Raw genomic sequence first — 27,352 nt, 5'->3', positions numbered from 1 at the left:
AAGGGCCAGGTGGATTACTCTATAGCTGGAAGACTGCTTCATGAGCAAAGGGGAGAAGGCAGATGGAATAGAGAAGGGATCACTAAGAAAATGATGGTTGGAGGAACCAGTTGGGATGGGAGATGCATGCCGAAAGTAAATGATGGACCAAGCATCATGACCTCTCAGTGTCTGTGTTGTGAGCTATAATTCCCCAAAGTAGAGAGAGAGTATGGGGAATATTTTCTTCCATAGAGGCAGGTGGAGGGTGGGAAAGGGGGGGTATACCCAGGATATTGGTGGTGGGGAATGTGCACTGGTGGAGGGATGGGTGTTTGATCATTGTGTGATTGTAACCCAAACATGAAAGCTTGTAAGTATCTCACGGTGATTCAATAAAATTAAAAAAAATTTTTTTTAAAAAGTAAAATTTTTCCAGCAAAACCTTTTGTAAGCAGATGTTTAAGTTCAGTTTAAGAAATGTTCTAATACATTTCAAAATATTTTATACACTTACTTGTTGATTATTGTACTAGTTCAAAATTTCTGTGAATTAGGCTTCAACTAATATATCCTCCTATTGATATATTAAACATCCTTAAAGAATAGTTTAATAACTTTACCTATTCTCATATTGTCTTGAGGTTTACTAGTGCTCCTTTATTTAGAATCTAGATTCAGCTATAGATGCTAAAAAGTATTAACTTGAAGTTTCTGTAACATTTATTTATTGATCCATTATTTACTCCCCAGTCATTTGTTTCATAAACAATTATTATACACACTGTGTTCCAAAATTAGTATGTGTCATGAGGTCTTTGGAACCATATGAAAACCCTTTATTCTAAGACAAATGACTAAGAACATAGGTACAATAAAATGCTCCAGAAGCTTAAGTAGAATCTATGAAATATGCAAATGGGACTTGAAATAAAAATATAGACTATAGCAAGTAGGGTAGCGAAGATGACATTTCAACATGTAAATGGCTGCTAGGTTTGTTATATTAACTCAAGCAGTATGAGAAACAATTTATAAAGTATGCTAGCCATGTTAGAGAAAGTAGGTGTATACATCCTACTATTTAGAATCTAGATCATAGAAGTAATTTCATTAGTTTTGCATTAAAAAAACCTTACACAAAGGATATTTTAGATAGAAGTGGCAAAATTTTAGTTAGAGATGATATTTAGGAAACTTGTGGCCTAACAAAATATGTATGTGGTTGTATGAGGGAAGTGAGAGGATACAAAAAAAATTAAAATGCAGGTTCAAGTATTTAATTCACTATTACAATAAAGTTGGCCCAGGGCAGATGACTTGAAAAGCAAATTTCACTATGGTAGTATAATATTTGTCTGAGTCAAATAGGAAACAAATATAAGGACATATTTATTCAACTTGAAAAGCAAAATTTTAATTTAGTATTCCCAGCATATATTGTTCTTCAGGACTTTGTCTTCTGGTCTAGGTAATTCAAATCTATTGAATTAGACTTCACTAAATCATCTGCTTTGTTGAAAAACCCCATGTCTCAAGAACTTCTTTATGTAATCATCTCATCTAAGAGTACCATAACCTCTTTTTTCTTTTATCCATATGTATTACGTGACATATCTTCATAATATTTTTCACACAGTAGATAGCCCAAATATTTATTGAGTAAAATCCTCACTGAAAACTATATCTGTCTATATAATTAGAGAAAGCTCAAAAGCAACAAAAAGAGAGGTTAGTGTATTTGGCTTTTGAACAGAAATAACTTATTTATACATGTATAGTTTACATTGTCTAGTTTCCCTGTAACTATTTATTTCATTTATTTAACAAACAAGAATCATCTCTATGACAACAGCATCAAGGAGGACATATGCTCAATCTGGATATGGGGGTGGGGTAGCGGAGCCAGTTCTGGGAAACCTAGTCCTTATTATTTCACAGATCTTCATCCGGAAGTCTCATGGATTGACTGAGAATCATTTTTCTTTTACCAGAGAGGTACAGATTATGTTTGCAGGAACATAAACTCCTGGGAAAGATGTCCTTGAAACATCCCCCACTTTACCACCACTTTAAGGATTACATTTTAATGAATGCAAATTGGACTGCAAGATGTAATCTCTTGTTGTGGTTAAACTCTTTTCTTGGAAAACTTCAACACAAACTCCAAACATATACATGAGACAGGATTTGGTTTTTGCCAGAACTCACGCTAGCAAACAAATGGCTTTATAAGCAAAGACATAATGTTTTTTGATTTTCTTTTAAAAATTAAAACACACACACACACACACACACACACACACACACAAAACCACTCTAACAAGGAACTAGTTTGTCTCACCTCCAGAGCATTTTTATTTTTTGCTTTTGTTTCTGAGAAACTTCTTAAACTTGTGGGTGTTGGTGTGTGTATTTATAGATATAGATAGATAGGAAGACAGTTAGATACTATCCCCTCCACTCCCCAAATACAAAAAATTATTCACTAGGTGTTCTAGGTCCTGTTCAAAACTGTTATAATTTAGCTAGAATTTAGTTACTATAAATTTCTATAAAATAGTATAGACTCTTGCTGGGTTAAAAGCTCCAAGGGTAAGTCTTAAATATTTCCATTTTACTTTGGAATTATAGATTAATTATGAGAAAATTTATTACAAGAAATTAATTATAAGAAAGCAAATGGTGCCATCCTCTACTATCATTTTTCCATTAATGTTTTAACTAGGAAAGTAACAAATCTAAAATTCCATACCATTTTTCTCCAAGGCTTAAAGAAAATATCAAAGGTTTGTGATTACTTGGTTAAATAGGAACATTTTTGACCCTGTCATTAAGCAAAATTATTTTTCCCTCTTTTTAAAAATAAAATGTAAAATTGTAAAAAAGTTTTCTCAAGCAGTTAAGGGAAAGGTGTTCATAATTTTTTCTTAGTTTTTTTTTGTCTACTTAGATTCTTATCATACTAATTTCTTAACACACTATTTTGTCATTTCTCCTATGTTCTAAGCTCTCTAAAGAAACAACGAAGATCACTTAAAGTGATGCAAGATAAACTGTTACATAAGCAGCATTCATTTAAAATAGAAAGCTCTTTAAAATTGTGATCTTGACTAGGATGAAATCCATTGATATAAACAAAATTAAAGCAGAATTGCCAAAAGCAAGCAACAAACAAATCTTCCACCTATTCATCTTCTCCTGCACCATCAGATGGAAGAAATAATATTAGTTCATATTTATCTGAGTATTCAGCCCGTGTTGGATGCTTTCTAAATACCCATCCAACTCACCTAATTCACATGTCAATCTTCTGTGAATTATTATCCCCAATTTATGTTGTAGATCACTGATATGCAGAGAAGTTAAGTAATTTTCCACTTACATAGCAAGAAAATAGCAGATGTGGGATTTGAATCAAAGTGGTCCAATTACTGAGCTTAAGTATTAATGTATTAGTCACTTTCACACTGTACAGGGTAAATTTATTGATAGATAATATTCACTTTCTAAAAGTACATGTTTAAGTATATAGGGATAGACATCAAATATAAAATGGAGAACTGCAGACATCTTTAATTGGAAAGTTTATAAACTATAATGGTGCATATATTTTTATTTTTTAATTAATATATTTTTTGTCCCTCACTCAGTGGTGCTCAGGTGTTATTCCTGGTGCTGTCCTCAGGAATCATAGGAGACCACATGTAATGTCAGAGATTAAACATGGGTCAGCCATATGAAAGGCAAGTGCCCTACCTCCTGTACTCTTTTCCAGCCTCTATGTTTTAATTCATTTTTAATAAGGTACTAGTATAATTGCTTTATACATGTGGTGCTGCAACAACACCATACATACCAGCAGAGTACCAGAACCTACAATCATCCAAAGATCATCTTTGTTTTCATCCCCAGCATCCTGAGCTCACATTTCTATTGTATAATTTGATTTTTGTTTGTTTTCTGGACTATGTCCAGTGGCACACAGGCCTAATTTCTAACCTCTGTGCTGGGCATCAGTGCTTGGGGAACATATTTGATGCCAGGGACTCAACCCGGAGTGTCTACCATGTACAAGGCAAGTGCCTGAACTTCTCTACTGTGTCTCTAGTCCTGTATATTTAGACTTCTTTAAACTTTTGATTTGATAATTGGTATCTGGCACACAACTAGATCTTCAGGGAAAACCTTTTCAATTTTGAATGTATTTTAGATTGTTTCTTAAGGTTACTTGATTTGAATGCATCTATAGTTTTAAAAAATAGTATGCTGCATATCATTTCTAGAAAATACTAGGTCAGATAAGCAACAAAATCAACTATCATATGCCAACTAAATGCCAAATATACCTCTTTAAACTAATCAAAATGGAATAAAAGTCAGATTGCAGTTCCTCAATCACATTTCCGTCACTACATGGACGGGCTGTGTGTGTGTGTGGCTAGTGCTTATTGTATGGAACTGCAGATCTAGGATATGTCCACCAGCACAGATGTTCTATGTATAGAATATACAACATATGTTCTATGCTGTACTTAAGACAACAGTTTTAAGCACACACATTTAAAGAACCAATTTCAAAACATATTTCTAAAGACAGTATATTGGGCTTTTGGTTTAAATGGTATGCTGAGTACACATAAACCTTCTTATCAAGCTAAAAATTTAAAGTCTAGGAACTGAAAAGTCTATGACGAGTAATGCAAAAAATGAGCAGAGGAGAGAAGGAAAAAATTGAAGGATAGAAATAATAAAGAAACTTCAAAAAAAACTTCAAAAACTTTCTTATGAAAGAAGAAAAATGAAAGCAGATATACTGATGAATGGTAAAATTTTCCCAGAATAGTCTGGGAGGGAAGAGTGGAGGAAACAGCCAAATAATAAGTGACAGTTCTGAATGATTCTAGTCCTGCAGTGTGATGGAAAAGGAAGATAAGAAGTAGAAACTGAAAATAAGAGGATTATTTGGAGCTAATTATGTATTAATTGTGTGTTATAGACCAATACGCAATCCTTGCCCCCTTGCTTCCCTCATTTAATATTCAGCAAGGTAGTGTGCATAGTAGCTAGATCTTTTCTAGAGAAATAAATCCATGATTGGGTCAACCTCTGGGAAGTCATAATGATGTTTGGTCTTAATCTGATACTTAAGAACTTCACAATCTAATCATCATTTGATTTATATTCCTTATTTCATCACAAGAAAATTTTTATTCAAGGCAAATGGAGTTCATTTACAAAACAACTGTGGACATCTTCAGCAGCTCTCCAGTCTTTCTTCTTTAAATATAAATGGAAAATTTAGCCTCACAAGTTATCTCCAAAGCCTGAACCAGAAAAGCTGAAAATAAATCTAAGAAACGTTAATTCAAAAAGAGAGGAAACAAGTAAAAGAACTTAAAAATTTTCCAACAATAGACTTAGTGATGTTGAGAATACACCTGAAGAAAACTAAAATGACAAGAAGTAGAACTACAAAAGAGAAAAAGAAACAATATTTCTGCAACTGAAAATAAAATTATTGATTAAATAATGACATTGATGAAATTTTTCAAAGTACTAAACAAGTCATATAAAAGAAAATTTGATGGAAAGAAGAGAGATAAAAACCCTTTAAAATTTGCAGTGTCTGAACAATATGGGTTTTAGGCAGAGAAAAACTAGCAGAAAACTGCTTATTTACAAAGGAAGGTAGAAGAAGTTCTTTTTTCAACATCTACAAGTACTGAAAGACAAAGGACTTGTCTTTTCATTTTAGCTACTAAGATAAATCATTTTTTAATCTAGAAATAGTAGATATAATCATAGTAAATTCTGGATCCTTTTGTAAGAAGTTACCATAGAGTGTACTATGAATAAAAGAAAATGTAAACTGAGTGAAGGCCAAATGAGAAAACAGTAGTCAATCCACTGAAAATAAAAGCAATCCTATGTACTAGCTCCAGAGTAGTCCCAAAGAGTAACCAGACTAGGCTAGAATGGTAAAAAGTCTCCAGGCATTTTTCTCTAGAGGAGAAATAATGTGATTTAAGTTTAACAGAGAAACAAACAAAATCAACAGAAAGTTGTGAAGAACTTGAAAATATCCTAAAATCTCATGAGAGGTAGAGACAAAAGAAAATGAAAGAAAAAACAATTAGAAATTCCAAGAAAATAAAGCTATATTATAGATCATGAATGGTTCAAGTATAAATCAACATTAAAATGTAATATATGAACATATATGAATAATAGGGTGGGGAAATCTTAGTTTCAACCTTGAATTCTTTATGAGTGACTCAAAAATTGCTGGTGAAATCTTACAGGATGTGTAAAACTTTGTTGGTTATACCAGATAGCCAAAACAGTTTTATAGAAACATAAATTGTCTATTTAGCATAAAATAAGCATAGATATCAATCATATCTTGAGTATATAAAAATGCACGCACAGTATAGGCTTAAAAGTGAATAAAGAGCATATCAAATAGCTGGTGTAAACACTGGCAAAATAAACATCAAATGTCCTTTCAAACAATTTCATTCTTGAGTTTGTTATAGCGTCTCTTAAAGATGGAATCTGTAATCTACAGCAGCAAAAGCAGCGGCAATGAGAACCACAAGCTGGGAGACTTAAGCAAGAGAAAAGTATTTTCTGTATAATCTGGAAGCTGGAAATCTCAGATTAGGATTCCATTCCAAGGGATTTCACCATAGACTATGGATGAGTATTTTTTTCCAACATGCTCATATATGACCTCTTCTTTGTATGACCATGGAAAAATGGTGTGTGTGAGTGAGTGTGTGTGTGTGTGTGAGAGAGAGAGAGAGAGAGAGAGAGAGAGAGAGAAATAGAAAAAGAAAGACAGAGAGAGATGGGGTAAGATAAGGGGAAAGAAATAGAGACAGAAGCTTACATATTTTCTCATATCTTCTTTTTGTACTTTTAATTAATATATTTTTATTGATATCCTGTGGTCTACAATCTGCCCATAATTCCAACACCAGTATACTCACCTCCCTCTCCCAAGGACACCAACACTCCTTTCTCTATATATCCATCAACTCAGTTGTGTGGATTAGTTCTCCCACTGTGTTGGCTTTCAACCTTTGTTGCTACCTTGCTGTTATAGTCCCACATAAGAAAGAGATCATCCCTATCTATCACTTTCCTTCTGAGTGACCTTATTCATCATAAAGCCCTCTCATTCCATCCTTGTTTCTGAAAATTGCATGTTTTTGTTATTTTTTTTTCTCTTTGGGTCACACCTGGTGATGCACAGGGGTTACTCCTGGCTTTACACTCGGGACCATATGGGATGCTGAGAATCAAACCCGGGTCAGCCTCGTGCAAGGCAAAGCCCTACTCGCTGTGCTGTCATTCCAGCCCCTGTTTTTGTTACTTATTAGAGTTGCATAGCATTCCATTGTGTGAGTATGCTGCAATTTCTTGGTCTTATAAAGGTACTAATCCGTCCTGAGACCTCCATGCTCATGATGTCATCTAACCCAATTTTCTTCTAAAAACTTCATCTTCAAAGACTCTCACATTGGGGTCTAGAGTTTCAAAATATAAACATTTGAGAGACTCAAACACTGAATTCCTTACACATTGGCCCAGTATTTTCATATTCCAGTAGTTTTAATAAAGTATTGCTAAATATTATTTTAAATGGCAATATTTAAAAACTAGTATTTTCATGAAACAACTGCAACAAGTGCTTTAACACAATATTCAAAAAGAAATTATAGATTTTGATGTCAATATTTTAAAATTAATTTTGGATCATTAATTGCTCTGCATTGAATGTATTATTATATTCATTGTTCTATATTCTTTTAGTTAACTTTCCAAACTCTGATTTCAGTTGTAACCCAGGACCAACCCAACTTTTCCTGACTGTTAAACTTAAGAAGTAGTGTAGTTTCCATTATTCAGGTGTAAATAGGTTGTTACTGGAATATTTATTAAGACAATAACTAAAATATAAAGTTGTTTCCTAAAGTTTGAAATTTATATATGAGAAAATATTTTAAAACAATTTTCAGAAATCAATGTGTTTTGAAGTATGCTTAAAAGTGTAGCAATTATCTTAATTTTCATTTTATATACTTGAGTGAGAAAAAATACATTTACTTGTAAATTATTGTCACTGTCATCCCTTTGTTCATCAATTTACTTGAGTGGACACCAGTAATGTCGCCATTCATCCCAGCCCTGAGATTTTAGCAGCCTCTCCTTACTCGCCCTTCCCAACGACTGGAGGCTTCTTTTAGGGTCAGGGGAATGAGATCTGTTAATTGTTACTGTTTTTTGGCATATTGAATATGCCTCGAGGAGCTTGCCAGGTTCTGCTGTGTGGGCGGGACATTACTTGTAAATATATAACAAAATAATTTTCAAAGAAAAAGTCTATAATAACAATTTTTATATTTATAAAAAGTCTATAATAACAAAAATAAGTTTTGAAATGCTTTTGTCTTTTTCTCTTTTGGGGGGGCTTCATGTCTGGTGGTACTGAGGGTATACATGGGGCTTTGTGCTCAATTGTTATTACTGGTAGGGCTTGGGGATCATATGTGGTACCAGGAAGTAAGTGGCCTACTCATTGTTGTATCAGTCCAGCCCCTAAAATGCTTTTTTAACCTGTTAAAATTCTTAAAATCTTACAGTAACAATCTTGCTAGATGTGAAATGATATCTTATTAATGATAAAAATGCTCAGCAAAATATGTCCTTATGAGAATACTTAAATTGCTTTTAGGTTTTTCTACTAATAATTTTATTTTATGATTCATTGTAAGTGCTAACATTTTTATTTTTTGGTTCATGAAACTACCATTATTACTATAGTTTTTTTGTTTTGTTTTTATTTTGGGGCTTCACCCAGAAGTATTCAGGAGTTATTCCTGTCTCTGCGTGCAGGAATTCCTCCTGGTAGAGTTTAGCAGATTATATGGGATGCTGGGGATCAATCTCAGATCAGCCATGTGCAAGGCAAGTGCTCTACCCACTGTACTATCTCTCTGGTCCCTGTGATTCTAGATTTAACCTTTGGATGTACCATTATGCCAAATGATTCCAAGCAATGTATTTATGCGTGTTCCATATTTTGAACATATGCTGCTACTTCTAAAATCAGTCCTTCTGCCAAACTGTTATTTCCATACAATGGCTGTCTTGCTTTTTCTAGGTGATGATGCCAGGGAGGCAGTGAAACATGGCTTGAATGGAATCTTAGTGTCAAATCATGGGGCTCGACAACTGGATGGGGTGCCAGCCACTGTGAGTTAAAAAAAACCCTGAAATTTGTTGTTGCAATTCTCATTTTCATCACATATCTGACTCTCTTTATGTCTATTTATCGGGTATTTAGATATTTTTAGCACTGGAGTGATAGCACAGCGGGTAGGGCATTTGCCTTGCACACGGATGACCAAGGTTTGATTCCTCTGTCCCTCTCAGTCAAAGGAATCTACCAAGAGTATCCTGTCTGAACAGCAAATCCTGGCAAGCTACCCATGGCATATTCGATATGCCAAAAACAGTAACAAGTCTCAAAATGGAGATATTACTGGTGCCCGCTTGAGCAAATCAATGAACAACAGAACTGCAGTGCTACAGTGCTAGATTTTTTTAGGGAATACTCAAGGTAAAATAAAACCATGTATGAGATCTCAGATTTTAAGTACATGACATGCAGCTATCTCAATTCAAACTTTGATTAACATAATAAATTTACTGATAAGCTTATAAAAGATTCTGTTAAAGAAATAATTTAATGGCGGGGAATATTATTTTTGTCTCTTTGATTATTTAGGGGCTAGACCTGGAGGTTCTTAACATTTACTCCTAGCTCTGTGCTCAGGGATCACTCCTAGAGGTGGTTGGGGGTTCAGATGCAGTACCAGGGATTTTGAACCTGGGCTGACTGTATGCAAAGTAAGTGCCTCAACATTTGTATTATTTCTCTGACTTAGGAATTATTCTTTTATATTTACAGTTTTCCCAATAGGTATAATGTAAATTGGGCTATAAAAATATTTATGCCATGAGTATCTAAAGAATAATAAATATAGAATGATAATTACACACGACCTACGTGAAGTTTGATTATTGATATAACTGTGAAATATTAAAATAATAAAAAATTGTTATTTTCTGTAGTTTGGGGCTGAAAACTGCAGAAGAAGGATTGGTTGGTATGTAAAGGAGACAGAGATACTATACCCAGTTTAAGGACACTCAGATGAGGAGACTGTTGGGTCTCAAACAAATTGCATTGACTGTGCATTAGAATTATGTTGACAACTGCGAAGATTCTTTATGCCTAGTCGGCTTCCCAGATCAACTTTTTGGAAGTTCTGGAGAACGGTGTGGAAGCACCAATATTTTAAAACACTTTTAAAGTATATTCCAATGTGTATCTATGTTTAGTTTTAATTTCAATGTTTACTTTGTGATTTTGAGGTAACATGTTTACAATAGTGCCAATGATTTTGGTATGCAAAGTTTCTGCATCTCTTCTATCATCAAAGGGCCAAAGAAGTGTCTTTGTCTTTTTCTTTGTCAAGTTTAGTCCATATCTTCTTTCCTTCCCCACCAGCCTTTTTTCTGCCATTGCTAAGTAACATCATTTCTGTAGTCAAAGCCCAAAGATTTGTGATCACTGGATATTGTCCATCTCTTTGTTTCTTTATGTCCACAGATGACAGAGATCATCTTGAATCTGTTCTTCTTCTGACTTATTTTTCTTAACATAATTATATGGTATCACTTATTAACACCTAAATGCAAATCAAAATGACAATGAGATATCACCCAACACCAGACAATGGTTTGTATCAAAAAAATATGGAAACAGCCAGTGATATTTGGAAAACAGTGAAAAAGGGACCTTCATTCACTGTTAATTGGAATGGTTTATACACTCTTTACACACTGCAATTGGCAAACTAGAATCCAGAATATGGAAATAAAAGTAAGCTAAAGGATATAGAAATGAAAGTAAGCTGCAATGGACTGAAAAGTGTAGGACTGAATTAGAAATGTTAAGAACATTTCTGATAGCCTAGTAGAACAAATGAAACACTGAACATAATTTAAGATTAAGGTCTGGGTGGAGAAGACAGCATAATAGAGCAAAAGCTATAGGAGCTATAGGTGGGCATGTTGTATTATGTTAAAAAGTAATTCTCTTGCGTGCCGTTCACTTATGGGGATTTAGCCAAGATTTCTTGAGGGAGACAATGATGCTACAATTGCCATCCACTTCTGTTTGGTACCAGTACCCCTACAAAAGGGCTACAGGGTTTTAGGAGGTATGTGTTGGATATTAACCCTAAATGTTTTAGGTTTCATCAGGTTATTGCCCCTTTTCTCCATCCTCAACCCCCCAAGTTTATCTTTAACTTTTTCTTTGTGCTTTACTTCTTATTGTTACTACTAAATTCCTACTAAATTCACCAAGCTACTAAATCCCCAGGTTAGGTTTGGTTACTTATAAAGTCAAATCTTCTGGTGACTATTGACTTTGTGTCTGTAATGAATTGTTTTTCTCCTTACCTATAAATATCTTACGTTTTGCTATAGAACAATGCTCTTTGCTTAAACACAGAAATATCTTTTTTTTCAGAGAAAATATATATATTTTTAAATTTATTTATTTTTCAAATTAGTGAATCACCGTGAGGGTACAGTTACAGATTTACACACTTTCGTGCTCGTGTTTCCCTCATACAATGTTCAAGAACCCATCCCTTCACCAGTGCCCATTCTCCACCACCAATAAACCCAGTATCCCTCCCTCCCCCAATCCCATCTCCCCCCACTCCACCTTGCCTCTGTGGCAGGGTACTCCCTTTTGTTCTCTCTCTCCAATTGGGTGTTGTGGTTTACAATAGGGGTGTTGAGAGGCCATTGTGTTCATTCTAAACACAGAAATATCTTAAACAAATAATGCTAGGCTCTTAATATTTGATAGCTAATTAAATCTGAAATATATTTATTCCTGAGCTCCATCATAATTACTTGACTCAGGCTTCAGAGCGGTAGTTCCTAACACCCTAAAGAGTTGGGTACCACTGAGGGATCTCTGAATGGACCCAGGGCAAGCAGCAAAGCTACACTAGCTTCAATATGGGACAGTCTAGCTGTCATAAAGCACAGTTTTGATATGAGCCATAATGACCTGAAAGACAGAACCCCCACGGAACACAAAAAGCTAAACCAGTCTGAGGATTTAGTCTGGGATTTATGGTAAAAGCTCAGCTGGTTTTAGTCCTGAGCCCAGAGAACTATGTTTTGAAAAACTATATGTCTTACTATATATTTATTTATAATATATTTATTTATAATATTTATTTTATAATATAAATAAATATTTATTTATATTTATCATGCAACTATTTATCCAAATAATTGAAAATATTAAAACAAAGTAGACTGAATTTTTTATTATGTACTAGCAACAAGGGAAGGAGAAAGCAGTATAGATGCTTATTGCCTCTGAACAAATTTCTCAGACAGAGCATCTCCTCGAGTTGATGCAAACCAAAAGAATTGCCTCCATTGAAACGCTTTACCACTGTAAATGATCAATCACAAATACATGCAGTCCTATATTGTGAAACCCCTCAGATGTTCTATAAGCATAATCACTGTATCACTGTCATCCCGTTGCTCATCGATTTGCTCGAGCGGGTTCCAGTAACATCTTCATTCGTCCCTGTCATGTTCAAGGTCAGGGGAATGAGGCCCATTATTGTTACTGTTTTTGGCGTATCGAATTAGCCATGGGTAGCTTGCCAGGCTCTGCCTTGTGAGATTCTGGATAAACATAATATTCGGTTCTAAATTAAACTTTCATTGTCCACTGTCCATTGACCAGCACTGGTCTCTTTGTTCCTCCAGGGAGGTGGCTCTCAGTCACTGAACATGTCATACTGAGGAACCCCCACAACACACTTTATTCACATTATGATCCAAAATATAGAACAGAAAAATGTGTTTTGGGAAAATATTTTGATTATAATATCTCATTGAGTTGGGAACTGCTGGGAAATACACCTACTGGACAGATAAAGAAGATTCTTGAACATTATGATTTTTGGATTTGTAATTAAAAAAATTTGAGATAACAGTAATATACCACATAGATTGTATTTAAGCATGACAGGAGTCAGGAATTAAGTGGCTTATTTATGATAGCTAAGGACAAAGAAATGGGTTTGAACAATCATTAGTGTAAGGAATTTTTTCCTCTATAGAACTTACTTCCTTCAACTTATGAAGTTTACATATTGGATTGCTTATAGACTTCACTTAAAATGCTATAAGTTAATTAATCATAGGCAAAAGACTGGAGCGGTAGCACAGTGGTTGGGCGTTCGCCTTTCACACAGCCGACCTGAGTTCGATTCCTCCGCCCCTCTCGGAGAGCCCAGCAAGCTACCGAGAGTATCGAGCCTGTGTGGCAGAGTCTGGCAAGCTACCCGTGCATATTGGATATGCCAAAAACAGTAACAATAAGTCTCTCAATGAGAGACGTTACTGGTGCCCGCTTGAACAAGTCAATGAGCAACGGGATGACAGGCAAAAGTAGATCACATAACAGAAATTTAAAGTATAAATATTTATACAAACTAATGAATCTTTTTATTATTATTATTATTATTTTTGCTTTTTGGGTCACACCTGGCAATGAACAGGGGTTACTCCTGTCTCTGCACTCAGGAATTACTCGTGGCGGTGCTCAGGAGACCATATGGGATGCTGGGAATCGAACCTAGGTGGGCCACATGCAAGGCAAACACCCTACCCGCTGTGCTATCACTCCAGCCCTAATGAAACTTTTTAGATATGCAACTCTGAAATGGTTCATTATCATTATCCTCTTTAATTAGAACTAGTAATAATGATATCAAAACTAGGATGTTTAGTTGAATTTAATTCTAATTCCTAACAATAGGAATTAATTGAGGTGTGTAGTTGAACTTATTTAACCAACTGGAAATACAGTAGAACAGATAATTTATTTGCATCACTGTCACTGTCATCCATTGCTCATCGATTTGTTCAAGCAGGCACCAGTAACATCTCTTGATTGTGAGACTTATTTGTTACTGGTTTTAGCACATACAATATGCCACGGGTAGCTTGCCAAGCTCTGCCGTGCAGGCTCGATACTCACGGTAGCTTGCCAGGCTCTCAGGGAGGGGCAGAGGAATCAAACACAGTTCAGCCACGTGAAAGGCAAATGCCCTACCGCTGTACTATTTACATAATGTTGATTATTGTTTCATTGAACTATCAGATTAATTGAGCTAAACACACAGACTAGTTCTGCAAATATTAGTATAAAAAGAGATTAAAGAGCAATATTGGGTGTATATATTTGTATCCATAGTATTTGCTAAAATAGTAATGTAGGGATGGATCAAGACTTTGCATATTATGGGACAACATACTCAAGAATGAAAACAAACATTGATTCAAAATATTATTTTCATAGCATCATTATTTGTAATTGTCAAAACATACAGTAAACCTCAATGCTCATCAACACATGCCTGAATAGAAATGTTTAATAAAGGTGGTATCTATACTCAATGAACACTACTCTGGGTTTAGAAGAAGAGTTGAAATTGTGTCATCTGGAATAGAATGAATGGAACTTGAGGTGAATGAAATAAGTAGGGAAAGGAAAGATAGCTGCTTGATGTAAGCTTTGCTTATATATGGAATATAAATCACTAAAGTAAAGGAATGACTTAAATCTAATTTTTATTCTCAGTGAACGCTATGGCTGTTACTAGGAGAAAATGGGGGAAGAGTGACAGTTGATGGCACCGAAACTGGTGGTGTGAGGGATGGATTTGGTAAATGTATGGAGCTGTTAAACTCATATTAGAAGGAAAGATGAAAGAAAGAAAGAAAGAAAGAAAGAAAGAAGAAAGAAAGAAAGAAAGAAAGAAAGAAAGAAAGAAAGAAAGAAAGAAAGAAAGAAAGAAAGAAAGAAAGAAAGAAAGAAAGAAAGAAAGAAAGAAATAGAGTGAAATAGAGTGAGAAAGCAGAAGAGATAAAGGAAGAAGGGAAGGAAGGAGGGATGGAGGGAAGGAAAGAGGGAGGGATGGAAGGAAGGAGGGGGAGAGAGAAGGAATAAGGGAGAGAAGGAGGGAGGGAGGGTGGGAAGGAGAGAGAGAAGAGAGAAGGAAGGATGACGAAGGGAGGGAAGGAGAGAGGGAGGGAGGGAAGGAAGGAAGGAAGGAAGGAAGGAAGGAAGGAAGGAAGGAAGGAAGGAAGGAAGGAAGGAAGGAAGGAAGGAAGGAAATGAAAAAAGGGGAGAATTTTGATTATAAAACTGGAGCCCTTTTCCATTATCCTTACTTATAGAGAGGCATTCTTTTTTTGTGATAAATGTTGCCTGTAGGTAAACATAGGTGGGGAGTGAAGACCTCCTCTGGGTAGGGAGGAGTAGGAGAAATTGGGAATATCTCAGATTTTTTTTTTTTGCAGATTTATGCTTCTCTTGTGTATGAAGACATAGACTTAGTGTGCGGGCCAAATTAAGTTTGTTTTCAAAAATAAAACCTAAATCTACTAGAATCAAATCTAACTACAGTTTAAGGGGAAAATATCTAAATGGTGTGGTTTATTTCCCTCTGGCAGAGGGAATATGGAAACTTATCTAAAAGGGCTTTTTGAGTTGTGGTCTCTAAGATGGTTTTAAAAAAATAATGAATTCCAATTGCAAGTTTCGGGCACAAGAAAAGGTCCTTGCCTGAGTTTTGCTTCATACACTTGAGCAAATTAAAAGCCCATGATGATGAGAGAAAATAGGTGAAGGAATTGAGTTTATGGTGAAGGTGACTTCCCTTCATGTGTGAGTTTTTTGAAGAGAGTGGCCCGGGTCTACAAGGAGAAGGTATTAGTAAAACTTCTCAGTAGCTTGTACTCCTTCAGATTTTGTGACATCATCAATAAGAGTGCAAGAGACAGAGTGATGTCATGGAAAAAACACTACTCTGGAGCCCAGTCTTAAGTTCAAGTCCTGGCCTTGTTTTGTTCAAAGAATTGAACATCAGGCTACCAAGTTATCCAAATTTTAGGTGTGAGTCTCTTCAAAGTGCTATAGTGATTACAAGAATAAATTAGCTTATATCATTCCTACATCAGTAGTTGTACTGCATAATTTGAATGGAGAAATACTTGAATGGACTCCAGTCCTAAAACAATTGCTTACTTTCAATTGGTCCTAATAGCCTGCTACTGAGGTCAACTTCCAGACTTCTGTTTTATTAAAAATGAGTTAAAATGGAATTCATGTTAAAGATTTTTTTTTTACCTTCCAGATAATAATGGGGTCCAGATTGTATTGGACTTGTGAAGTAATTTTGGAACAAGACGACAAAATCAGTTCTATTTCCCAAATCCTTAAAACTAGAATATTTCAAACTGGATTCAAAAGTCATATTCTTCCCTAGGTGAGACATCCATTGGCTTGGCCTGAGCATTTTGGTCCTGGGGTTCCAGCTGGCTGGGCCCCCCACCCCACCTGCCATTGGAACCAAGTCAAGCTGGTGATAGCAGAAAGCTGCTTCCTGCTTCTTGATTGCCAGGCAATTCCCTGGTCCAATATCCAGTGTCATGGCCAAATCTTTGGGATTTGATATGTTGAATTGATCAGTTGTATGTACAAGAAAACTCTGAAAACTGTAAAAATATAAAGAAGTCATATTCTTTGTAGTCTTTGAATCTTAGCCACACTTAAACAATGCCACTTCTTCTTTTAATGCTAACTAGACCCACATTATGCCCAGTTAAATTATATGACATGGTGGGGTGAAAATTCTCAATTCTCAAGTGTAAAATATTTTATAAATATGACTTTGGGGTTTTAAGTGTTTCCAAAATTAAGTCTTTGGGGGGCCGGAGCGGATAGTACAGCGGGTAGGGAGTTTGCCTTGCACGCAGCTGACCTGGGTTCGATCACTGGCATCCCATATGGTTCCCAAGCACTTCCAGGAGTAATTCTGAGTGCAAAGCCAGGAGTAACCCCTGAGCATCGCTGGGTGTGACCCAAAAAGAAAAAAAACCCAAAGGAATAAACAAACCAAAATTGAGTCTTTGGATGTGTTCTGTGAATCTTTGTGTTTTCTCCGAAAAGAGACTCAGCAATGCTACCAATATGAAGAAATAGATTGGTAAACTTTTGCTGTGTAATGATCCACTTAGAAAGGTACTAACTAAAATTCAATATTTGTTTATTTCAAATTTTTGAGATGTCAGTGTTAACTAAGCTCTGAACCCCATCATGTGCCTCTGGGGTTAACTGGGTCTATAAGGACAGACTTGTGTTGGAAGAATTCATCAAGGTTTCTCTACATTAACCTATCGAGAGCATCCGGTTTTCATGTGGTTGTAGGTTTCCTTGAAAGTAAGTGCCCATATACCAAGTTTCTTGGGAAATACACTTAGAAATTCTTGCTGCTACCGTCTCATAGTCTCTTGGTGAAAGCAATCTCAAGGCTAGTTTAGATTCAAAGAGGCTCTTCTGGCCTCGTTTCTCATTCACGATGGAAGGAACGGAATGTTACAACAGAATGAAACTACAGAAGGGAGAATTACAGCTATTTTGCAACTGCAAGAAACTTGTCCAACAAACTCTTTATGAAACATTGATCATCTACTTAGTGATTGTCTCCGCCCCAACGTCACCTGCAGGCCTGCCTGGTGAAATGTAATGGGAGGGAGTGTCTAGCTGTGGGAGAATTTCTGGGCTTTGTCCTGGATTCTCTTACTTTTATCTAAGGAAGCTCTTGTTTTGTCTGTCCTCCACCTTAACAGAAAATCAACGACTTTCATTTAAATGATTTAGTTTAAAGGCTTTACTGCTCCAATCTCAAGAATAAAGAGTATAATAATGGATGCTGGAAAGGTGAAAGCTCCTTGTGAGTTTGGAGGACAGGAAGCACTCTGGAGTAGTGCGGATTGAGTACAGGGAAAGGGGAATATTTTTGCAATTCCAATCCCTTGGGATCCTACTCGAGTTTCTGTGGGACTCTTTTCAGATCTCTTAAACTGCTTGACATAGTGCCTTAAATATATTGGGGGCTGAATAAAGTGTTTGATAAACCGGTAAATGGATGAATGAGTGAGAAATTTTATATTGCGATCCTACCATGTTTTCCTATAGATTAACTCCATTTGAGTTAAGCCCACAATTAGTTATCTTAAAAAAAAGTAAAGTTGAAATGAATGGTCTCTCAGATGTGTAGCAAGCTGCAAATGAGGAAACATAACAGTCATAAAATAGTGGATTTGTCTACACTATTTATTTAAGTAATCTGCCCTGATCAGAATTATTTTATGTAATTTATGTCCAGTAAAACTTCAGTTACAGAAAGGAAAAAGAAAGGATAGATAGAAATGTTTAGCAATGGATAGAACATCCTTGTCTGCAGATAAAAGAACCAGCACTCTGGGCTGTTTTATAGTCTAGCATTCATAATTGAAGTATCTTTACCAGTTTACTTTTAGGCCAAGCTGGGCATTGAAAGAACCTAAACAGACTTGATTTGCGTGACTTTGAAAATGTGTATTGAACCCAAGTTAGCAGATATTTTTCTTTGGTTCTGATTTCAAATGGAGGAATATGCTTAATTATAGCTTGCATCATCGCCTGGAAATTGTAGCATTTAAATGTTGATGTAACATGCCTGCCTGTAAAAGAAGGACTATGTATAGGTAAAGGGACATATGTAAATGGATCCAAAGCATGTTTGGCAAGGCAGAAAAGTCAAAAGGAAAAGGGGAAAATCACATTACCTGCCAAACATTTAAGGGGTTGCATGCCAAATGCTGCCTTCACTTCCTCCTAATCTGTAGCCGTGTTTGGGCTTCAGTCTTTTACATAAAACTCTCTTAAAAGTTTAACCTCTAATATTTTAAAGAAGTGGAAAAGGATTTGAATGATTACAGCACAATTATTTCTAGAAAAACTGCTTTCAAATATATGACAGCTTCTTAATCATGCATCTTGAATGTGAGTTGAATTAAATTTTGTATTTAAGGATAAAAGTGAGTAATTTCTACAGACTCTGACCTAGAAGTCATCCTGGAAATAGTGTTTTTTTTCATTTTGAAGTGCAAATATTTAAATAAAATTAACCACCAATATTCATGACTAGGCATGACCTGTATTGGTATTTAGCAAAGTGATAACTGTTGCCATATATTATAACAAAAGATTATAAATTTTGTATTTGGAGTCAGCAATCATTCATTTTAGTGATTCTTTGAGTCAATTGAGGGTCTACTGATCTTGACTTCTTAATTTGTTAAGTGATTTGGTTCAAGTTACAGATCCACCTAAGCTTAGCACTGTCCCTCTTCATCTTGCATGTTTATTCTGGGGTCCTGTAGGGAAGAAAAAGCATTGCCTGGGGTCTTCTCATAGAAATTATACAGGTACAAAAGAAAACAAATGTGTGAGATTGCTTATAAACCTTTCACTGGTGATTCTGCACACTTGGTTCTTGTGTTTAATCAAAATAGGTTTCATTGCCCAGGCCAGTATCAAGAAAGGGCAAGTACACTTTGTTTCATTTAACAAAGTGAAATGAAACTTCAATTTCATTACAAAATGAGTGGTAACAGTGTGACATGAAGGTTCTATAACAGTAAGGCAGTCTACCAGCATCCACAAATAGGCCTTGTTGAGAATACTGTATTCTTTTTAAAAAATATATGTATTTTTTATTGAATCACCTTGAGCTACAGTTACAAAGCTTTCATGTTTGAGATTTCAGTCATACAATGATCAAACACCCATCCCTCCACTAGTGTACATTTTCCATCACCAATGTCTTTAGTGTCCCTCCCCTGCCCAATCCCCACCCCATTCCACGGGTCCCCCACTTCTATGGCAGACAGTTTCCCTCTTACTCTCTCAGCTCTCTCTTACTATCCCAACTGCCTTCTCCCCCAGCTCATAAAGCAGGATTCCAATCATGGAGCAATCTTCCTGACCCTTGTCTCTACTGTCCTGTGTGTCAGTCTCATATTATGTTACTTTATATTCCACAAATGAGTACAGTCCTTCTATTTATGTCCCTCTCTTTCTGACTCATTTCACTAAGCATGATATTCTTCATGTCCATCCAATTATAATCAAATTTTATGACTTCATCTTTCCTAACAGTTGCATGTGAAAAGATTGTATTCTAATGAAAGTCCAATATTAATTGTCAGTGAAGATAAGACATTTCAAGATCATGTGTTAATACTCCTTTAAAAGAAAAAAGAGAGATAACTTGAATACACATCTTAACATAAAATACATTAAATTAAAAAATTGGACTGAGCTTTTCATTATTAGTTGTGAGAATTTTTGGAGACTACTGCTTCATACTATCAGGCTGAATATGTACTTTAATGATGATTTTTAGATAATTAGTTCAAATAATTTATTTGAGAAGACACTTTGTATACATATTGTACAGGTGATTGATATAAAAGATAGGTAACTGCTCTGGAAATTATTTCCATCAGTATCTTTGTTTAAATTTTCATATTAGGAGCAAGAAATATGTATTACTCTATAAAAGAATCGTTGCTCAATTGGGATTTAATTAGTTACCCAGATACTAGCATTTGCATCTTTACTCTCTTTTGAGGGGGACGGGGAATGTTACTGTTAATTGCAGACCAACTTACCTTCTTTCACTCTCGTCTTTAGTCCATGGTCAGTGTTGGACAGACTTCCAACTGGGTGACAAATCAATATATGTCCTGTCACACTATCAACCTCTTTTCTTCACAGATTGATGTTCTGCCAGAGATTGTGGAGGCTGTGGAAGGGAAGGTAGAAGTCTTCCTTGATGGAGGTGTGCGCAGAGGAACAGATGTCCTGAAAGCTCTTGCTCTGGGAGCCAAGGCAGTTTTTGTGGGGAGACCCGTCATTTGGGGCTTGGCTTCCCAGGTATTTGGACTATCACTGTATCATTGTATCACTGTCATCCCGTTGCTCATCGATTTGCTTGAGTGGACACCAATAACGTCTCCATTGTGAGCCTTGTTGTTACTGTTTTTGGCATATCAAATGCGACAAGGGTAGCTTGTTAGGCTTTGCCGTGGGGGCGAGATACTTTCAGTAGCTTGCTGGGCTCTCTGAGAGGGGCAGAGGAATCGAACCCAGGTTAACTGGACTGACTATAAGCATGTGAAATAGGATGACTGGACAGTGAAATAAAAATATGAAATATTTCAGATTTGTGTAAAAGATCTCATTGTTTTACTATTTAGGGAGAGAAAGGGGTTCGAGATGTCCTGGAGATATTAAAAGAAGAGTTCCGATTGGCCATGGCTCTGAGTGGTAAGACTTGTTATTCTCATTTGCAACTTTCTTTTGTAGAGTGGTCTTTTAACTGAGTTCCTTGGTAGAGAGAAATGGACTAGATGGGGGCAGACATTGTATCATTTTGGGGTATAACAAAATTTGAGATAGAATATTTAAAGCCCTACTGTAAGGGCTGGAGCGATAGCACAGCGGGTAGGGCATTTGCCTTGCACATGGTTGACCCAGGTTCGATTCCTCCAACCCCCTTGGAGAGACCAGCAAGCTACGGAGAGTATCCTGCCCTCATGGCAGAGCCTGGCAAGCTACCCATGTCCTATTTGATGTGCTAAAAACAGTAACAAATCTCACAATGGAGACATTACTGGTGCCCGCTCGAGCAACTTGATGAACAATTAGATGACAGTGCTACAGTGCTACTGTAAGGGCGCTTTAAACTGAGGTACCTTATAGCATTTATAGTTGACAATCTTTTAGGGATATTTTGGTATGGGTATCTTAAAGATGAAATTGGCAGCATCCACCTACCTCACAGTACATGAATATATAATTTTGCGTGCTAATCAATCTACTTGAATGTCTAAGTGGTTCTCTTCCCATTTAACCTGTTCTATTTATAGATTCTCCAATTTCAGTTCATGTCAGTACCATTGTTTTCATTTAGAACAATAATCTTGAATCATTCTTGACTATTTTCTCTCATGTCTATTGATTTCCATTTACATGTCATCAGAGTTTGACATCGACCACTACCTCAACTGGCAGGATCCATCAATACTTCTCTGTTTCTTAGATATTGTGATCATTTCCTTTTGGAGCCTTCCTGTTAACCCACTTTATTTGGATATGGCAGGATACTTTCTACCATTTCCTTTCTCCTCCTATCAATTCTGGTCAGATAGAATGATCCTTTTTAAACATTCATTTGGATAATACCATTCTTTTGAACAGAAACCCACCAATAACCCTTGATTTGCTTAGTAAAAACCAAAGTCTTTACAATGCTCTTCAAGATATACTGTGGTTTGGCCACTATAATCTCTCTGATTTTAACTCATGGATCTGGAGATTAACTCCAAGTCCTAATTGTCACTTTCATTTATTCTTCATGATCTGCACTAGCCTCCTTGCTATTACTTGGCTATGTCAGATATATATGGTTCAGTCTTAAGGTTTTTGCACTAACTATCTCTCCTACAAGGATAGTTTTTCCTTAGATATCTACATGACTAACTCTTTCATGTCCTTCAAGTCTTCATTTATATGTGCTTTCTCAAAAGTTACCAGCATAGCCATCCTCTTAAAATGGCACTCCATTCTCTACCCATCCACTTAACTTCCAGTTTTATGTTCCCATTAATTTTTTCCATAAGACCTATCATATTTTCTAGATCACTCACTACATAAGTGATTTTAAAATCACATTGATTAGGTAACATAAGTTTCTTTTTTACAATGTAAGAAGCACAAGGCAGAAATCTTTTTTGGTAATACCAGTGCCTAGAATCATGACTGATATGTAAATAGTAAAGTTTTCCCCTAAGTAATAAGTAAAAAATGTCATTATTAAGCGTGACTGCGCTACATTTGACTCACAGTAGACTTTTAGATGCAAAGAATGACCTTGAGTTTACTGTTGACTTCCCACTTTTGACATTAGTGAGAGTTTCCTCTTCTGTCACCCAAATTGGTACATGGAGAGAGTTCCCCAGAGCACTCAGGACTGTGCTGAGCCATGTGGACAGGGTGTCAGTGAGAAAGATGCCATTCTGCGAATCCTTACTATGCATTTTAATTTGCTACAGACATATCCTAAAAGAGAGCTTTCAGCCACTGACTATTAAATGCGGCAGAAAGAATATACTCTTTGTGTTAATAAAAATATGTGCCAGTCATTTTGTGTTAAGGGCTGTTTAGGTAATAAAAATGGTCTCATGCCACATAAGATTTGGCAAGCCTACCTTGAATCATAAACCTTACATTTGTCAAGTTTTACATTCCTTGGGAAAACGATTACCTGCCTGATTATTATTGCATTCATTTCATATTAAATGTATGCATTATTTTTTCAGGGTGCCAGAATGTGAAAGTCATCGACAAGACATTGGTGAGGAAAAATCCTTTGGCTGTTTCCAAGATCTAACAGTGCACAATATTTTCCCATCTGTATTATTTTTTTTTTCCCCGGCATGTATTACTCGACAAAGAGACACTGTGCAGAGGGTGACCACAGCCTGTAATTCCCCACTTTGATACAAAGGGTGTCGTTCTTCTCCAACAAAATAGCAATCCCTTTTAGCCCATTGCTTTTGACTTTTCAATGGGTGTCCTAGGAACCTTTTTAGAAAGAAATGGACTTGCATCCTGGAAATATATTAACTGTTAAAAAGAAAACATTGAAAATGTGTTTAGAAAACGTCACTCCCTGGCAGGGGAAAGGGATGAAAAAACAAAAGATGTTCTTTGGTAAAATGGGAAGTAGCTAATAGGGAGGTGAAAAGATAATGATCTAACTATAATATTAACCTGCATTGTGTTTAGATAGCCTTAGAATGCTTTTCTTAAGTTGCATGCTTAAGTTCAAGGTTGAACTTATTTGAAGATGTGAGGAATTTGGATTCAAAACAATGAGAAAATAACACTAATAGAATTAGAATGAGTTTTCTATCATTTTTGATTTTGTAGATAGTTTTTAGTATCTTCTATTATTTAATATGTTTTAATATGATTTCTATGCTTGAATCAATTGGAATATTTTATTGGTGTTTCTACTTAATAAGAAAAAAATAAATACTTAAAAAATTTGACATCTGATCCAACTGTAAAAATATGAAATGCAATCATACAAACCTCTAAACACTATTTACATATTCATCTTATATATACCACATTTATCCTCTTCCCTTTTGAAATTCCTCTTTATTCATTTGCTCTATTCTCACTTGTAGTGGTATAAAGAACTAGCTCATATTTTGTGAATATTACATCTAATGAAAACATGAATCCCTTCTGTTAAAAAAAAATTTGGAACATTGGGGCTGGGAAATGTACATTGGTTTAAGGGACAGTTGAAACATTGCATGACTGAAACCCAATCATGGACAACTTTGTAACTGTTTATCTCACAGTGATTTACTTAAAAAATAAATAAAATAAAAATTCAAGAAGTCCTTTGTCCTTATTATATATAATAACTTATTATATATAACTTACTGTTATAGTTGTTCTTTGAAACAGTCATTATATAATTTAGTTTCCGTTTAATGTAAATATGCTAGAAATTGGAATATTCATAGGACAAGTTGACACTCTCACTGGTGCCTGGGGTACCACCCTACCTTTGCCTTGACTTTTACATACAAGGGCTCAGAAACTGGGATGTCCAATCAGCACTGTCACTGGTCAGTGGGTGAACCAGCAGTTGAGGGCTTCTCTCTGTGAGGGACAGACACGGCAGGAGATGGGACAATGTATGATTGTATGATTTCCTGCTCTAAGCTCCAGCACGTGTTCCATTGTTTTATAAGCCTTTACCAACATAATTCACACTAAAGGATACAATTTTCAAAAATTTCAAGAAGGCAATAACAGTGTTAAATCCAAATGTGGGACTCCATTGTGGGTATAGAGTCTCCTGCAACTGCATAGCTTTTTTTTTTTTTTTTGGTTTTTGGGTCACACCTGGCGATGCACAGGGGTTACTCCTGGCTCTGCACTCAGGAATTACTCCTGGCAGTGCTCAGGGGACCATATGGGATGCTGGGATTTGAACCCGGGCCGGCCGCGTGCAAGGCAAACGCCCTACCCGCTGTGCTATCGCTCCAGCCCCAGCAACTGCATAGCTTTTAGGCCCATAAATACCTGGTCTCATGTCTTTCTAAGCCAGACATTTGATATATCGGCATATGTTAGTCAAAATAACACTGAAGATGATTTTAAAACATTCATTAAGATTTAATTACTGTATGTGGAATGAAACAATATTTTATTGCCCCCAGATATTTCTCTCTCTCCCCTTCTTTTCTCTCTGTTATTCCTCCCCATCCTTTCCCCTTTCTTCTCTCTTTTCCTTTATATTAGAGACAAACATATTTTTTTCTGAAACTTTATCAAAGTGTGATGAAGAACAATCATCTAATCTTATGCAAATAAATTTAATTTTATACTCCTCATTTTTCCAAATACAAAGAACTATTATAACATTAGCTTATAGATGTTTAGGTTTTGAATTAAATTAATTAATAGATAATATAATGAGCACTTTTTACATTTCTCCAATCAGTTCTGTTGGCAAAGACTATCCACTGCCTTCATAATAGTACATGTGTGTTGAACTTGATAAGGAATTGAACTTCTTCCCGCAAATGGACATTCAAAACTAGTGTTTATGACCTGAGCAGTAATTAAAGCAATAGGGTGCAAGCAGTAATTAAAGCAAGCAGTAATTAAAGAAAGTTGTTTGATTGCTGAAATCCCGTGTAGTGTTCTGAGCCCACCAGGAGTGATCCTGGAACACAGGACCAGGAATTAGTCCTGAGCCCACAAGGTATGGCCCAAAATAACACAAAACAAAGCAAGATCAATGAGGGTCTTTAAGTAACTCTTATGCAAGTTACATGAGGATGAAGATGAGTGGCCTTAATTTGTGAGTCTCTACTTTTTTTAATGCTCAGATTGATGTTCCTCCTCAAATGTAGACTTGAACGTTTTCCTTCACAATTGTAGTAGACCCAAAAGCTTTATAATATTGCTTCCCTAATCAAAAAGCTATAAAGCCTTTTTTTTTACTGTTTTTATAGGATGTTTCCAGTTCAGTTGCAATAATACTAAACTTAAAGCTATTTGATTATCAAACTGGGAAGGAGGTTTGGGAATCCATTTCTAGGGATTTTGTTACTTGAACATAATAGAAGTTCTGTGAAGAAGTCAATGGACTTTCCTTTTCCTAAGTTTCTTCAAATATGTTAGGAAATCAGCTAATAGGGACTGGATAGTTTAATAGAGGTCAATGCTGCTTTTATTGCCTATTACTTAATGCTTATAGTGCTCTAAATCCTAGTTTCTTAAGCTGTGAGTCCTAATCTCTTATGGGGTCATGGAACCAAATGTGGGGATTGTGAAAAAAATTGGCAAGAGTAAAAGATTCCTGAACATGCATCGACAAAATATTCAAAATTGGCCACATAATAAATCTGAGACATTTCTGACAGCACTTGACTTTGTTTCATTTGTTAAGAGCAAAAGCCACGGGACTAGAAAACATTTAAGAAACTGCTCTAGAGTATCATCTCAAATTGTAGAACAGTGATTTTCAACCTTTTGGTACCTGCATTCCAGCACATGCCACTGCAGTAGAAGATAACCTGGACACTTTACTAATTCATATTCCTGGACCCCAATTCTATAGATTCTGCTTCAGCATGCCTGAGATGGAGCCTGGGAAGATGCATTTCTATATTCTCCCAGATGAGACAAACACACGTATCTGAGCATGATGCTCTGAGAACGACTGGTTTATTAAGCAAGGAGCATCAAATAGGACTTGACTGGCATGATAAGTAAAGAGTCAGTTTACAGTTCCATCTATGATAGTCAACTTCTTTAGCCAGTGTATTCTTTCTGTTGAGCTGTAGTTCTTATTCAGGTATTTTACACTATTAGTGAGCTCTAAAAGTACTCAAACATAATTGCATGGGTAGAAACATTTTACGTTGATCTATGTATTTACATCTGGCTTAACCACTGACTGCCACTAAGATTGAGTAACAATGTTTCATGTGCCATATACCCCCTATAATAAATAAACTTGTGCTATTTTTTCTTTGCTATTGATTAGTTTGGGCACATCTTGAATTTCACATAGTGAAACCCTATAGTTTGAGCGATTTTATGTTGTTTCTTTTACATAGCATATGTGAAGTTTATTCATGTTGTTGAGCATTTCAGTTTTGGATTCTGTTGATCTAAAGTGACTCATGGAAGGAATATACCACATTTTATGTATGTGCTCTCCTATTATTAAGTGTTTGGATTCCT

General features: G+C 35.8%; 1 protein-coding gene across 1 annotated transcript in view; it reads left to right on the top strand.

Annotated features, from left to right (window-relative positions):
- HAO1 (hydroxyacid oxidase 1) overlaps nucleotides 1-24,382 on the top strand; it is a 73,968-nt gene extending 49,586 nt beyond the window's left edge. Inside the window, exons 5-8 of the mRNA XM_004610934.2 lie at nucleotides 9,152-9,243; nucleotides 20,783-20,941; nucleotides 21,265-21,334; nucleotides 23,389-24,382. Coding sequence (XP_004610991.1) covers nucleotides 9,152-9,243; nucleotides 20,783-20,941; nucleotides 21,265-21,334; nucleotides 23,389-23,459 — 392 coding nt within the window. The 3' untranslated portion in view covers nucleotides 23,460-24,382. The remainder of the gene's footprint in view (nucleotides 1-9,151; nucleotides 9,244-20,782; nucleotides 20,942-21,264; nucleotides 21,335-23,388) is intronic.
- Nucleotides 24,383-27,352: the final 2,970 nt, after the last annotated feature.

The sequence above is a fragment of the Sorex araneus genome, chromosome 3 (genome assembly GCF_027595985.1).
Source record: "Sorex araneus isolate mSorAra2 chromosome 3, mSorAra2.pri, whole genome shotgun sequence".
NCBI lineage: Eukaryota > Metazoa > Chordata > Mammalia > Eulipotyphla > Soricidae > Sorex > Sorex araneus.
The sequence above is the reverse complement of the archived record's forward strand: the minus strand, read 5'-3'. Positions and strand labels throughout refer to the sequence as shown.